The 16,475-nt window shown below is 30.6% G+C and overlaps 1 protein-coding gene across 1 annotated transcript; it reads right to left on the minus strand.

Moving 5' to 3' along the window:
- Nucleotides 1-4,325: 4,325 nt before the first annotated feature.
- LOC107422072 (protein STRICTOSIDINE SYNTHASE-LIKE 13) lies at nucleotides 4,326-7,133 on the minus strand. The gene is made up of 4 exons (XM_048477131.2): nucleotides 6,605-7,133; nucleotides 5,864-6,148; nucleotides 5,600-5,767; nucleotides 4,326-4,937 (listed from the first exon to the last, which is right to left on the minus strand). The coding sequence occupies exons 1-4, from the start codon at nucleotides 6,970-6,972 to the stop codon at nucleotides 4,538-4,540; spliced, it is 1,221 nt and encodes a 406-aa protein (XP_048333088.1). The 5' UTR covers nucleotides 6,973-7,133; the 3' UTR covers nucleotides 4,326-4,537.
- Nucleotides 7,134-16,475: the final 9,342 nt, after the last annotated feature.

Here is a 16,475-nt window from a genome sequence, read left to right on the forward strand (position 1 = left end):
GATGCGCTACTAGTCTACGAACTCAGGACGACGCGTACTTCGCAACGATGACTCTGTCAACACTGAATTCCATCCCAAAAAAAAAAGTCAAAATTTAACTCTTCTCAGTCAATGGCGGTCAAACCCTGCCAATCTCGGTCAATGCGAAAAAAAAAATTCCGATGTACTTTGGGATGGGGTATTACTTTAAATGTTTGTTATGTATTTAATATACTTATTTCAAAGATTTAATAAACATTGTATCTTGGTTTAAGTATAGTGATAAACAACCTTAGTAGAGTAATTCTAGTATAATATAGTATTAATCTACTACGATTGTGTAACCTTATATAGGGTATTACTCTACTAGTAGAGTAATATTCTACTAACATTAGAGTATTACTATGCTGTAATAGTGTTATATTCAACTATTAAATGTTTGTTATGTATTTAATATATTTAGTTCAAATAAATTATGTTTAATTGATATATTATGCACTGTAAGTATAATTAAAGCCTATATTATGATTTGGTACAGTGGAGAATTGATTAGCTTTGGAAACAGTTATTTTTTTTTTCTTTTCTTAATGGAGTTAAAATAAGGGCTTTATTGGTTTGTTTCTCCTTTAATTGTAATGAACAAATTGCTTAAACATGATGTGTACAATATAAAATTGAAATTCTTGTACAATTGTCATGTATTGAGATGAGATCCCTATGCAAAAAGTAAACTTTGGTGAATTTCATAAAATCGTTATTTATATTTGCTATATGTCGTCCCCACTGTTACTCAGCAAAAGAAAAAAGCAAAACAATTGCTGCCATTGATGCAAAATCCCAAAAATTGTTTCATAACATTGGAAATTTACATCATTGAAAAAACAGAAGAAGAAAATTTATGGTATGTGACAAACTATAATTCAGTTTTTTTTATATTTTTAATCAAACCCATTGCTCTTTTTTTCATGTGGTATAAAAACTTGTGGATAGGATCAACAAGACGGAGATTTTCAAACAATACTGTTGTTTTTTATTTTCTGCTTATTCCTAAGCTCATCAAATTCTCAACAATTGGTTTGTTAGCATCTTTTTTAGTCTTATAGAGACATGAAGAAATTTATGGGTTTTCTTTCACTAACAGTTTCTTCTTCATATATATATATATACTCACACACACACATACACAAGTATATTATGATACTCTTTGGCAAAATCTCATAATATCTATTAATACCCAACTATAATCGGTTAACTTCTTAAATAAAAAAATAAAAAAATAAAAAAACTATAATCGATTAATAATATCGAAAATTTTGACGGTTTTACTTTAACAAAAGTATATTTATTTTTTTCTTGTCTATTCATTTCTGTTTTTTGGACTTGACACAGAGTGTAAAACCAATTGAGAATGCAGTACACATATAATCTGCTGTATATACAAAAGCTATCCGAGAATTTGATGGCAAGAAACATTAGTTTTTATTTTTATTTTTTGTTTTATTTATTTATTGGTAAATTGAAAGAGACTAGTCGATGAGAAGAAAAAGATGATGATAGTGGAAAATGTGGAAAATTTGGAGAAACAGGAAATTATTGTGTTTTAATTATTTTCTATAAAAGGATATATTGGTGTTTTTGCACTCATAAGAAAGTTAAATATCTTTATTTTCAGAAAGTGTTGTTCTATTTAATTAATTTTTAATATTTCAAAAATATCCTTTGTTAAAAATCATAAATACTATTAAACATATAAATAAAATAAAAATAAATTGCTACATACACTACAATAGACTTTTTTTTAATAACAAATAAATAAATATTAAAAATGGAGATAATGGAATTTAGAGAACAAGATGAAAAAATCAACAAAAAATAATTGGCAAATCATCACTTTCTATGCTAAAAGTGTAAGTATTTAGCTTTTGTTTATTATTTATTTGTTTTCTTTGTATTTTTTATAATCTGATTATTATCTTTGTTTAATTTTCATTTTATCAGTTCTTGCAATCAATTTTTTTTGTTGTGTACACTCTAAAGTTATTCGGTATATGTACCTTGAATGGCTTTATCATGTCTGAATTCTGTATACTAGAGAAAATAATTGTTTAAATGAATTGTAATGATGTCCAGTACATATAATCCAAATGAATTAAACATTTTCGGGTTACATATACCAAACTACTTCAGTTATATCCGAATTATATAATATGGATGAAAACATAAAGATACGTAAAGTCATTTGGTATATATAACCTGGATGAATTGTATCCATCTGAGTTACATATACTAGACTATGCAGTCATATCTGGGTTATGTAATCTGAATGGAATGAAGCTGCTTAATATACATAGCCCAGACGTATTATATTTGTCGGATTACATATACCAACTATGCAATTATATCCAGATTATGTAATCCGTATGTAAATGCATATGTCCAGGTTATGTATACTGGATTAAAACAAGAGAAGGAAAAAACTAAAAGAAAAAAGAAAAAAAAAAGGAAAAGAAAGAAATACCTTTTGTAGAAGAAATTATCCGAGAAGGATTATAGAAAAAGAAGAAAAAGAAAGTAGAAGAATCCAGAAAACTGACCAATGAGAAACAAGCTGATGAGTGAATATGATTGTAGGCTTAAACTTTCTTGACTTCTACATATAGAAAGAAATATTAGTAAGAATTATTGAAGATAACAATGATTTGATAATTTGGGAATTAGGGTTGTAGTGTAATGTATGGATTTAATATAAAAGGGAATTACGAGTACTAAATGTAGTGTACGCATTGAATTATATTTAAGACTAAGTTAAGTATAAATAGTAAAAATAAAAATAAAAATTAGTGTTTTAGAATATAGTGTGGGTATCAAAATTTGAAGCTTGAATAGAACTACCAGAAGGTTCAAACTATATCATCAACTATCACCAAAACTCCATTATTACATATGGTCAACTTCAAAACTACCATATCTAAAGTAAATCGTCCAAACCACACAAAATCACCAAAACAATACAAAATCAACAAAACCCACTGAACCAAATTGTCGGCTGGGAAGAGAAACTGGAGGTGAAGGAGCTTTGTTGTAGAGAGAGAGAGAGAGAGAGAGAGAGAGAGAGAGAGAGGCGGTGAGTGGTGATTGCCAATGGTGGTGGGTGGTGGCGGAAACACATGGTGAGAAAGAGAAAGAAACATGAATACTGAATTTTTATTTTTAAATAACTTTAATTTATAATGGCCCAAGGTTAAATGGTAAAATAGGATTAAAAAAGTTGATTAAAACTATAAGATTTTCAAAACCTCGCTAAATTTCAATCTTACCTTCGAAAAATGAAAAATGTTATTTGTGTGAGTGATCACTCGTGCGACATACATGCCAAATGATAATTTAAGTGATTAGGGTTAAACGATTTACATTTAAAATTTTAAAATAGAAGATAATAAAATTAAATACCTAATTAAAATTTGATATATAAAATAATGATCATCACTGATAACGACAAACAGTAAGAATCTTGAAAAATTGGTTATAGCATGTAGAATTTCCCTTTCATTTTTATTATAATACAAATAACCGTAAGAAGATTGAGTTTTGCTCGCGCTTAGAACACAAGTAATCTATAATGTATGCTATTTGTCATGTATACAGTTCTAGCTTATATTCACAAGAAGAACTTTTTGAAGTTCAAACTGAAATACCAACAGGAATTGCATTTGACAGAAAGCTAGGCTAGAGAGTTGTACCAACTAATTAGCAACTAACCAGAGAATAAAATATTGCGATTAATTGAAAACAGTTTCCTTGTTTCGAAAACAATGTTCTTTAACAACTTGCTATTTTTAAAATAAAAAATTAGGTTTTTAATTCATGCCTAAAAGGAACCAATAATATATATATATATATATATATATATAAAAGGAACCGATTAATTTGCTTCTTGAGATGAACAGATTCACATAAAGACTTCACAAATTTTCCGCTATTACAAATTGTATTAGGAATTCAATTTCTTGAATACAGTATTTAATTTGCCTAAATCGTTTTTGAATTATATATATTTATATATATATATATATATAATGAAATTCTATGATGCAGACATGTACATCTTGTTATGGTGCGGAGTTCTTAAAAATGACAGTTTATTCAAAAACCATTATCTTTGTATATAGTATTAACAACGGTTTTGAAAAAATCGTCGTTTTTATATATAGTATTGACAATGGTTTTTTCAAAAACTGTGATCCTCACAAAGATCCGAACCATAGAAGACCTCTATATATGTGTATATATAATAAGGTATATCTCTCCTACAAAGTAATCATGACCAAAGGAGTAAGGCAGAGAGGAGTACTTCATAAGTTATGCCTCATTAATTATTAGTCATAAAGCAGCAGGAAAAAGCTACAGGGAAAGGCTACAAATTAGAACCAGCTTCAAATGTTTAGCTGATTATCATTGTCGTTACAGAATTCATAAACTCCGAACTACCCTTTTAAATGCTAATGCTAAAACAAATATGAACTACAACATGAAAATCTGTTGCCCAAATGATCTTAATTTAAGGGTAAGGGAGGGTGGCAATGTGGTTATGTGCCACAGTTCCAATCCACAGTTTCCCTTTCACTTCTCTAACTTCACTCACCAGTTTCATCACCACACCTTTCCTATCCTCCAAGACTTCTAAAATCTCTCCCTTCTCATCGAACAGCGAGATTACAGTGTACATTTTCATCCCCATTAGTCTTGCTAATAAGCTCATTCGGATTGGCAGTCGAAAGTAGATACTCTTTATCCATGGATTGTGAGAAAGAACTTCTTGTGCTGCAGTCCTGCAACAATCTATAGCAACCCAGAACTGGCCTTTCTCATTTATTCTTACGTTGTCTGGAAAACCTGGCAGGTCAGCAACACGTTCGACAAGTCCAGTTTTTGGACCTTCAAGCCAGTACTTCATTAGCCTGCAATTAACACCATGAATTTCAAATGACTTGTAAGAACCAGTATAATTTATTTGACACACATTCTGGACTAGACTAGAAGAATAGTTGGTTTTGATGATTTTTAATGTGTTAATCTAGATAGACCTGGATACATTAGACAACATTCTTGTATCGAAATTTTTCATTATCGATAACCCAGAAATAACTGTCATTAGATGAGTACGTACTGATAGCCAGTTTTAGGATAAGTTGCAATCATTCATGTTATATGCAACTAATACTGCCTTTATATGCAACTAATATCAGCCTTACTTGCAAACTGAGTTTCTGATTTATAAACATTTAAATGGAGGGATTTTGTGATCCCAAATCTGTTGAATTTTCTTTTTTTCTTATTTTACTTATGAAGTACAAAGAATATTTCTCTTCTTAATGGAGTACTTCTAACTGAAGTTTGTGAAAAGTGGAGCAATTAAATTTTGGTGAATTCCTTTCTAGTTACTGGAAATCTTCACCTAGCCTGTATTTAGAAAGAATGTGAACTGGGACTTGTAATCCTTGTTGAACCCCCTGAGGAAGTTACTAGTTTAAAGGTTGAATTTTTAATAAGAGCTTCAAGGTTTCTACGCACTAAAAGTGAATTTTATATGGCCGAAATGTGAGGAAGAAAGGGTCTTTACCTGCAGTTGGTAGTCTCAGTAAAAAGGAGGAAGGTCTGGTCCCTTGACAGCTGAACCCCATTTGGAAATGCCAAACCATCCAAAACAATATGAGTTGTTTTAGTTGGAGGATCATATCTAAGAAGCCTACCAGTTGATTCTCCTTCCAGTAGTATAAAGAAATGATTCCTGCAATCAAACATAAATCTATTAGTAATCAAAGAAAAATATTTACTTTCCTACCTACTTTCACACACAAACATATATTTCTATGTATATACTTACACTCTGTTGTATCTCTTGCTGGTGTCTGTGAAGAAAATGGAACCATTACTATGAATGTCAAGGTCATTTGCAAAGAGTATAGGCTTCCCTTCCACATGAGTTGCTAATGGAGTGGCAAACCCTCCTTCAGGTCCAACAACCAGAAGGCCATAATATGAATCAGCAATATATAAATCTCCACTATGTTTGTCAAACCTCAGGCCAAGTGGTCTTCCGCATTTTTTCTCTACTTTCCATTGCTTCGCCGTGGTCGAGTCCACACCTTTTGCACAAACCTTCTCCGACCTTTTGAAGGAGGAATTTTAGTATAATTAGCATATAATTTTGAGATTCTTTTTTTTTCCTTGCTTGGTAAGTGCTTAAAGACATGTAATTTGATAGTTTGAACTTCGAACGTAGACCATGACCTTATAACAAATTATACTTTCAAATTTTCAACCAAGCACCTTCTAAAAGATCAGCCAAATTCATTCATGTTGTTTGTTATTAACCATGAGTCATGTTTTTTCTGCATTATATAACTTTGAAATGAGCAACCAAATTCTTATGTTACTTTGAAGAAATAGATTTCTATCCGGTTCGAACCATGAAATTCATTGTCAAATTAGATATCTTGTTGTGTCATTTCTCATTGCAGGATAGCTAAAATAAATCTTTCCACCAAGAACCATTTTTAAAACCCAAAAACAAAAAAAAAAAAAAAAAAAAAAAAAGGTTCATTAAGAATGGAGTAGTACACACCAATTAGTAGTGACAAGGGCAAAAGTCTCCCAGCCAGCATCCTTGCCCATCCATCTGACAACGCGACCATCAGCTAACCCTGTGTAAGGGCCACGCCCCGAAGGATCAAACTCCAAAGACTCGGGCCCAAACACTTGGTCTGCAAACTCCAACTTCCCAAGTCCTAACCTGCTCTGATTGTCTCTTGGCCAATTCTCCATCACTTGCTTGTATGGAGCAACACTGTGCTTCACAGGCCTAAACTCATGCCCCCCAACTGGACTCATTTGAAATGGGTCCATGATTACAAAACCCATTATCAGAACCAGGAGGAGAAGTATTGGGTGCTGCAGAATTGCCTCATCTTTCAGTGGGTTTTTCTTCTCCATGAGAGAAAGAGAGAGAAGACAGAATTGTATGTGTTATGGTAGAGAAGAAAGGTTCAGTTTTGGTTTTGGTTATGGATTTGGATTTTTGATGGAGTTGGGGTGATAATGGAGTAGTACTGTTTTGGTTGGTGTGGGATTTTTCATATGACAGGGGAGGAGTTTTTTTTGGTATTGCAATTGCATGCATTATTTGTGAAAGCTAGAAAGTTGAAAGTAGGTTCTCTATTGTTGGCCATGTGTTTGGCATTTTTCTTATTGTTTGAACACAAACACAAGGTACTTTTTCTGTTTCAGAAAGTAAGTAAACAATTTAGCTTCAATGTTATATTCTAGCTAGCTAGGTGGCCCATGATCTGGGTAAGATATTACCTGCAAGGAAACCTAAATGATCTCATGTAGCTGATAAGGTCTGTATCTCTTCATGCATACATACACTCTCAGTCTAAAATTACTTGTTCACAAGTAAATCGATACTCTGTAGTTAACTGCCAATATGTGTATGCATTTTTTTTTTTTTTTTTTAACATATGCAAATTGGGGGAGGGAATTTTATTTTATTTTATTTTTTTAAGCTTTCAACCTGAAATCCCGAACTGGGTTTAACACACTCGATGGTCTTTGCCATCTAGATAAAATTTTGGTGGGTAGTTTCTAATTCTTGATGGGTTTAGGACAAAATCTCTTCTTTAGTAAAACAATAATAAGAATAAAAAATTACACCTTCTTTTTTTAGACAACTTCTTCCCACAGCATGCTGATGATATTATATTAGAGTATTTTAAGTTTAGCATATTAGATTATATCAAACTTATAATAGAGAAGTTTCTATTTAATTAGTATTTTATATTTAATTAAATTTAATTGATTATATTAGATTAATCTATTAGATTATATCAAACTTATAATAGAGAAGCTTCTATTTAATTAGTATTTACATAATCTAAATCCTTCTTTATGGGACTAATTTTTCTGTTTAATAACTATTGATACAAAAGGCTTCATCCATTGTATCTGCTTTAAGTCTTGTAAACTCGCAAAACGATGAAGAATATGAAGTTTTCTGGGCATTGATAATGCAAACGCTCCACACTCAAGTCACTTTAATGCCAGAAGTTATTAGAGTTGCTTGTTGACGTATCTTGTATAAAAATTATAATAAGGTATTTTTTGAAGGACAAGGATATTCTGACACTTTTGCCCTTCGAAGTGAGCTCCGTCTAAGTGAGACTAGACCTTGTTTGGGTCCAACTCCTCGCAGGTTTATCCTGTGTGTCATCGGCTTGTTAGATGATGGATGAAGTATGTGGGTCTCTTATCAGTAGCCCGCGGCGAGGGTAGTTGGCTCATTTCAAGAGCTAAAATGACCCTTGGGTTAATTCTACCTCCACAATATGCATGTATACGTACAGGAGCCGATAAATTTAAATATTTATCCTTCCTATCTGATGTATATGCATATCTTTGTTCTCAAAATAATAATAATAATAATAATCATAAATAAAATAAAATAAAAAAGAACATACACATCTTTAATAATATTTGAAAATATTGTATTCCCCAAACAACCCCCCCAAAAAAACCAAGAAATAACGACAAACTCTAACATATAATATTTTAACTATCTAAATTTAATATTTAGCCTCTTAAACCATTTATTTATCATGAAGATAATGTAGAATGTGATATATGATATTATGTGATATCTTATATTTGATTCGAAGCAGATAAGTTTAATGTTTAGCCCCTTTAAAATCATTCATTTACCGGGAAGATAATGTAAATTATGGTATTTGATGCTTAATGTAATAGATAAAAAAATATAGTAATTTTTTTTGATAAATAAACATGCAATAGTTTTGCATTATACATTTAATTTAACTTGTATTATATACTAAACTTTTTGATAATCCATTTCATATATATTTGTTTGCTTTTTAAGTTTTTTTTTTTTCCTTTTTGGGACATCATTTGCTTTTTAAGTTTGCATTATATTTTTATCTTAATAGAATTTTAATTTGTTGTTTTTTATTTACTTTGTTTTAATATTGTAATTATTACATTGAATGTTTATGTAAATTAATCTTATAATATGTTATTTTTGTGTTATTTGAACAAAAAAAACTACCTTCTAACTAATTATATGTAAATAATTTTAGGATTTAAGATTCAAATTTGATGTGTGGACCCTATGGATACAATTAATAATAAAACCATTATGTTTTGTAATAATTCTGAATTCGACTCCTCTAAATTTCAACATAAAATAAATAAATTAATTAATTAAAATAAACCAATGGTGTTTGGAATATAATTTTCATCTTTCATTGGAACATTGTTCTTTTCATACAGTCAATATTTTGAAAACCTGCCCTATTAGTAATGGAGTTTGTAAAGGCTAGTTGCATTATGTTAAATTATAATTAATTTCAAAAATTTAAACTATTAGAAGATAAATCATTATGTTATCTATATTTTTCTCTAACACACTGAGAAAATTATTATTCTAATATATATATACATATATATAGAGAGAGAGAAGGATAATCCCCATAATAGTAGAAAGAAATTAAGTAAGTTTTTCAATTGAGAGTTATCAAATTCAATTCCAAAATTTTAACATATATACAAAATGATTTTTCTTTATATATATATATATGGAATTAAACTCACATCAAAACAACTAATAATATTAAGATCAGATTTTTCTTTACTGGTTGTCAAATCAAAAGTATGATTTAAAATTTGAAAAGTAATCATGGTGGGTGGGGTTTTTCTCTTAGCCGCCCTTCATGTGCTGTTTGATAGGACATCTTCTCGGGAAGTGTTGAACTATCTGTGAGGAAAGAAATCCAATCAGTGGATATTGCTACTTAAGAAATTGAAGATGATGGCACTATCTATTAATGCAGTTTTGAATGATGCCGAAGAGAAGCAAATCAGAGACCCCATAGTGAAAGAATGGCTAGACGAGCTTGAAGATACATTATATGATGCTAAAGAGATCTTGGAAGAGATTGCAACAAATTCTTTGCATTTACAAACATTCAACTTGGGAATTAGCTCAAGAATTAGGATAAGTAAGGTAAGTAACTTGGTACCACAAGTTTTAATTAATATGATGGAGATTTGGAGGCCAAGATGGAGGAAATTCTTGATGGATTAGAATTTATTACAAAGCAAAAGGATTTCCTTGGTTTTAAAGAGAGTATTGTAGGTGAAAATCTGTCACCCAAATTTCCCACTTCATCTTTAGTGGTAGAATCTGATGTTTATGGTAGGGATGGTGATAAGGAAACCATAATCCAGATGTTGGTTATTGTTGATAATGTTAATGATGGAAATAAGGTAGATGTGGTTTCCATAGTGGACATGGATAGGGTTAGAAAGACCACCCTTGCCTAATCAATGTATAATGATGCCAAAGTTAAAAGACACTTTGATCTTAAAGCATGGGTTTGTATTTTTGAAGAATTTAACATTCTAAGGGCCAACAAAAGCAGTCCTTGAGGCAGTAACTTTACATCCTTGTGATCTTAGAGACTTGAATTTGCTCTAACTTAGAAAGAGAGAGTAATGGGAAAGAAATCCTTGATTGTTTTGGACAATGTTTGGAATGAAAATTATGTTAATTAGCAGCTCATGAAAATCCCTTTAATTATGGGGTTTTAAGGAAGTAACATTTTAGTAACAACATGCGGTGAAAATGTTGCATCAATCATGAGCACGATTCCATTTTATTATCTTAAGCATTTGGTGGATGATGATTGTTTGCTATTATTTGCATAACATGCATTTGAGAACAGAGTCTTACCTAGTGCACATAATGTCGTGGAAACAATTGGTAGAGAAGTGCTAAGAAGTGTAAAGGGTTACCATTAACTGTAAAAACACTCAGAGGTCTAATGCTTTTTAAATTAGATGTTGGGGAATGGGAAAGGATATCAAAAAGTGAGATTTGGGATTTCTCAGATAATGAGAGCAACATTCTTCTTGCATTGAAACTAAATTACCATTATCTTCCATCACATCTAAAGAGATGCTTTCTCAATGGATTATGAATCTGAAAAGGAGCTACTGGTCTTACTGTGGATGGCACAAAATATTTTACAACAGTCAAAAAGACGTATAAGAATGTGAGGAGTGTTTTAATGATTTGATATCTAGGTCATTTTTCCAACAATTTAGTGTAGACAAATCTCAACTTGTTATGCATGATCTTTTGAATGTCTAAGCTTGATATGTATCTAGAGGGTATTACATTAGAATAGAAAGAGAAAACACCAATGAAATAATGATGAAAGTGCATCATGTAGTGTACAATGTTATGGAAAGGCATGAACCATTTAAGAGTTCCAATTTTATTTTCAAAGCAACTCGTTGTTGTACATTTTTACATCTAAATATACGATCTCAAAATTTTTTCATCACTTTGTCTAACAAAGATTTGCATGATTTGTTCTCGAATTTAAGATATTTAAGAGTTTTATAATTAAAAAACGTTTATAATGTCAACCAGTTGCCTGATTTAATTGGTGAATAGAGACATCTTCGATACATCAATCTCGCTTAAACTTTGATTAGTAGATTGCCAGAATCTTTAATTATGTTATACAATTTACAGACATTGAAGTTGGCTAATTTTCTTTATCTCACTCAATTGCCTAAAGATATGCATAATAATCTCATTAACTTGTGGCGTCTTGACATTAGTGGAAGAAATCAATTAGCAAAGATGCTATTGCAAGTAAGAAAATTGAAAAGTCTCCAAGCATTGAATACTTTTATCATTGGAAAAAATAATGGAACCAAAATTGGAGAGTTGAGGGAAATTTCATATCTTTGAGTAGCGCCTTCCATTTAGAATTTACAAAATGTTGTAAATTCTGAGGATGCATTGGAGGTGAAGTTGATTGACAAGAAGTATCTTGAAGAATTGAAGTTGAGTTGGGGAGGAGAAACCAATGATTCAAAACATGATAGGAAAGTACTTGATAAGCTACTGCCTTGCAAAAACTTGAAAAAGCTTGAGGTCATTGGATATGGAGGCACAAGATTTCTCAACTACAAGTGAATAATTTATTCTGTAACATAGGATTCATTAATCTAACTGATTGTAAATATTGCAACTCCTTGCCACCACTTAGGAAACTACGTTCCTTTAAAACTCTCTATGTTATAGGACTTGATAATGTAGTGATTGTCAGTCCTGAGTTCTATGGGAATGGTTCTTCCTTGATAAAGTCATTTCCTTCATTAGAAATCTTGAAATTTAGCTCATTATTAGCTTGGGAAGAGTGGTTTGTGATTCAAGTTGAAGATGGTGTTACTTTCCCTAAGCTGCAAAAACTTCATTTAAGTCATTGTCACATACTTTTGAAGGATTTCCTAACTTACTTCCAACTTGAACAAAGCTTACAATCAATGACTGTTAAAAGCTTGTTTCTTCACTCCTGATCTTTCCAACTATTCATGCTATGGAATTAGGCAATTCTGAAAAGCTAATCTTGGAAGACCTACCAAAAACAGTGCAATCACTTGGAGTCAAAGGATGTCATATTATGAAGTCAGTGATTGAGGCATTGATGAAATGTGAAACTCATCTTCAATGTCATTGTATGTCTCGTTGTTTTCCCTCAATAGCATTTCCTAGAGAGTGCCTTCCTAATACGTTAGAAGTATTAAAAATTGACCAATATGAGAAACTATAATTTCCAATAACCATTCATATAAGTCACTTGAATGCTTTCTGATATTAGATAGTTTTGATTCACTAAGAATCTTTCCCCTGGATTTATTTCTTAAGCTCAACTTTCTCTCTAGTAGAGGGTGTAAAAATCTAGAATCCCTTTTTATATCATATGGAGTATTATCCTAGAAGCTAATCATGAAATCTCTTTCCAATCTAATCATAAGTAGTTGTCCCAATTTTACACCTTGTCCTAAAGATGGATTGTATGCTCCTAATCTAGCTTATTCTTACTTAATGAATGCGAAAATGCATAGTCTCTACCCATCTTTACAGTACTTAAGGATTTACAATTGTCCATAGCTCGAATTGTTTCCAGAGGTTGGTTTGCCTTCAAATTTATGTACACTTAGCATAAGAAACTGCTTTAAACTTATGTCCTGTCAAACGGACTGCCATTTGCAAAGACTCCCAAATCTTAGAATCTTTGACATTGATCATGAATATGAGGATGTGGAATAGTTTCTTAAGGAGGGTTTTTACCTACCACTTTCATTTATCTTAGAATCAATGACTTTTCATGTCTTAAAACATTCAATAAACAAAAGGCTTCAAGAACTCTCTTCCTTGAAAGAACTAGTGATCTTTGAGTGCCCTCAATTGCAAAGAAAGTCAAAAGGACTGCCTATCTCTCTTGCATGTTTGAATCACTGTCCTTCGGTGGAATAAAAATGCCAAAGGAAGAAAGAAGAAGATTGAGACAAGGCATCTGACATACCCCCCATTAGTATCAATTACAAGACCATTTAATGAGTTATACATATAAGGTCATGCCTCTTACAATCAAAATAGTTCTCTATCAGGAACATGTTCATGCAATTTCATAAATCTGAATGGCACCTAGATATATATGTACATAAATTCTTATGATGAGTGACATCGCCTTACTTATGTTGGATATCTACTGCTTATAAACGTTTATAAACAGTTACATGTCCAAATTGAAAACAAATTAGCAATGTTCCCATCATAGCAAAATTATATATATGAATATACAATTATAGTCACTGATTTATGCATATGTTTTCATACATAGTTGTATAACTTTAATGGACATTATATACTATAGTCCTTTTTTCTCACTTTTAGAATGAATAATTCTCCTTTTTTAATAAGAATCTGATTACCTAAATAAATTAGTTGGCTCTTTTTTTAGTATTATACATTATTTTATATTTCAAATGATATTATGAATTATCTTTGTTATACAATTAGAAAGAAGCAGATGAAATTTTAATTTTTTGGCATTACATTTCATTTCAGTACAATTTTGGTGGTGCTTTTCACTCATCTAGTGAAACATAGAATTTTCAGTTTTCTTCCTCATGTATCGTTTCTATGATTGCAGAAGACAAGATGTCTGGTGGTCTTTTTTTTTTGCCCGGGGGGGGGGGGGGGGGGGGGGGGGGGGGGGGGGTGTGGGTGGGGAATTATTCATGGATTTATGAATCCTTCAAAGGGGCAAACTAGTGCAAGTAAGTTCTCCAATTTTCAGCTTATTTTTGGGACTTTTTATATGTGTTTACTTTATGGTACATTTATTATATCTAGTCTTTCTTGGATTAGCTCTTGTTGTTTAGCATGCACACCTATTCCTACCATGCATTGGTTTGAGTCATTGGTTGGGTGGGGTTTGAGATAAAATTGTCTTGTCTTTTTAAATTTTGTGATGTATCAACTATTAGTTTTCATTTACATTTTTTACTTTAAGTAAATTTTTTCTACAAAGAATGGATGGTTATTTGTTGGATTATCAGTTTTCAAGAAAAAGCGAAAAGAAAAAAAAACTTTTAATTAAATTTTGACAATTTGGACATGTTGGATAATGTTTTTTAAAACAATTTTTGTAAATCAGTTTTGTAAAATGAAAATAGTAAATTAGATTTTCTAATTTTAGAATTTAAAAACATGTTTGGTAATAAAAATATTTACAAGAATGAAAATGATAAATCATGTTCGGTACATTAAATACATGTATTGGTAAGAATCACTATATGTAAATTGGGGAAGGGAATTTTATTTTATTTTTATTTGTAAGCTTTGAATCTAAACTTAATCCTAAACTTGGGTTTGATACACACTCATGATCATTGCCATCTAGTTAAAATTTTGGTGGGTAGTTTCGAATTCGTCACTGGTTTAGGACAAACTCTGTTATTTAGGAAATAAAAAATTACACTTTCTTTTTATAGGAAAATTTTTATGATAGCATACTAAGATATTTTAATCACTATTATAATGAAATTTAATTTTGTAATGCTATAGGTATAAAAATATTCACCAAATTTATTTATTAAATGATATATGTTGATAATTATTGGTTAATGTAGCCATATAACTTAAGTATGGATATATAAATTCTTTAATGGGAAAAACGAATTAAAAAATAAGTCAATTAAGTATTGTCACATAATTTGCCATATCATTTGATAAACAAATTTTGTAAATATTTTAGTAACTCTAGTATTATCGAATTTAATTAAGCATGTATTATCATTTGGAGAGTGCATAAATGATCTTAGAGTAATTTGGTTTTGGTTCGTTTTTGCTTTAAATACAAATATAAAAAGGACATGTTTATTTACCCAAAAAAAGAAAAACATGTTTGGTTACGTAATCTAGATATTAGCCTTTTTAAAAGTTTACTTTTGTGGTCAAAGTGAGGCAAATAAACTAATTAATTTGTAAAATTGTTGTTTAGTTCTAGATAGATTGAGGTGTCAAATGGATCGTTTTTTGACTTGGTCGTGTATAATTTTTCTGTTACATTTGGGGCTACCTATCAAAGCATTATGTAAATTACATCATTGAAGCAATAGAAATACTATTTTGATTTGAACGTTCTTACTAAACTCAAAATAAATATGAATCCAAAAGGCTAGGAACTAGTTTAAAATTATAATGCAAAACCATGTTGGATTGCACTATTTTAAATTTAACTTGATTATATCAGAGCATTTTAAGTTTAGCCTTTTAAGATTATATCAAACTTATAATTAATAGAGAATTTTCTATTTAGTATCTACATAATCAAAATCCTTCTTTATAAAACTAATTTTTCTATTTAATAATTGTTGATGCACAAAGCTTCATTCCTCATATCTGCTTAAACATCTTGTAAGCCTGTAAAATAATGATGAACGTGAAGTTTTTTGGGGCATTAATGGTTTTACCTAAAGGCACTCTGATGCTAAATTAAAGAGTAAAATTGGATGCCTAAAGTTATTATTGTTGCTTAATGATGTATCTTGTATAAGGATTATAATAAGGTATTTATATATCTTAGACATGGGGTTGCTTGGAAGGACAAGGAAATTGTTGCTCAACTTTAATTGGCTGGACCATATAATCAAATTAAGAAACTTAGGTTTGTAGGAAACCCTAGTATGAAACGAGGTTGTTTATTGCCTTTGTGAAATGATTCATTTATTTTGTTGAAGGTGTGAATGTATTGCTCTCGGACATGCTAAGAAAAATGTTGCCTTGGACACAATATGAAGGCTTATGCATCTTTCCATATTTTTGATAAAAAAAAATCCAATTTTCAATGTAAAAACTCCATCTTTTAGCATTTTTACATAAAATATGAAAAACAATAAATCAGTATCTTTTTATTCCAAATAATAACAAATTACTAAGAAAATAGCAAATAACAAGCATAAAAATAGACTATAAAATAGGTAAATTTTACGCATAACAATACCCCTAATTTAAGATTTGCTAGTCCTTAGCAAATAAAAAGACTAAAAACTAAAGA

The sequence above is a fragment of the Ziziphus jujuba genome, chromosome 3 (genome assembly GCF_031755915.1).
Source record: "Ziziphus jujuba cultivar Dongzao chromosome 3, ASM3175591v1".
In the NCBI taxonomy this organism is placed as follows: Eukaryota; Viridiplantae; Streptophyta; class Magnoliopsida; order Rosales; family Rhamnaceae; genus Ziziphus; species Ziziphus jujuba.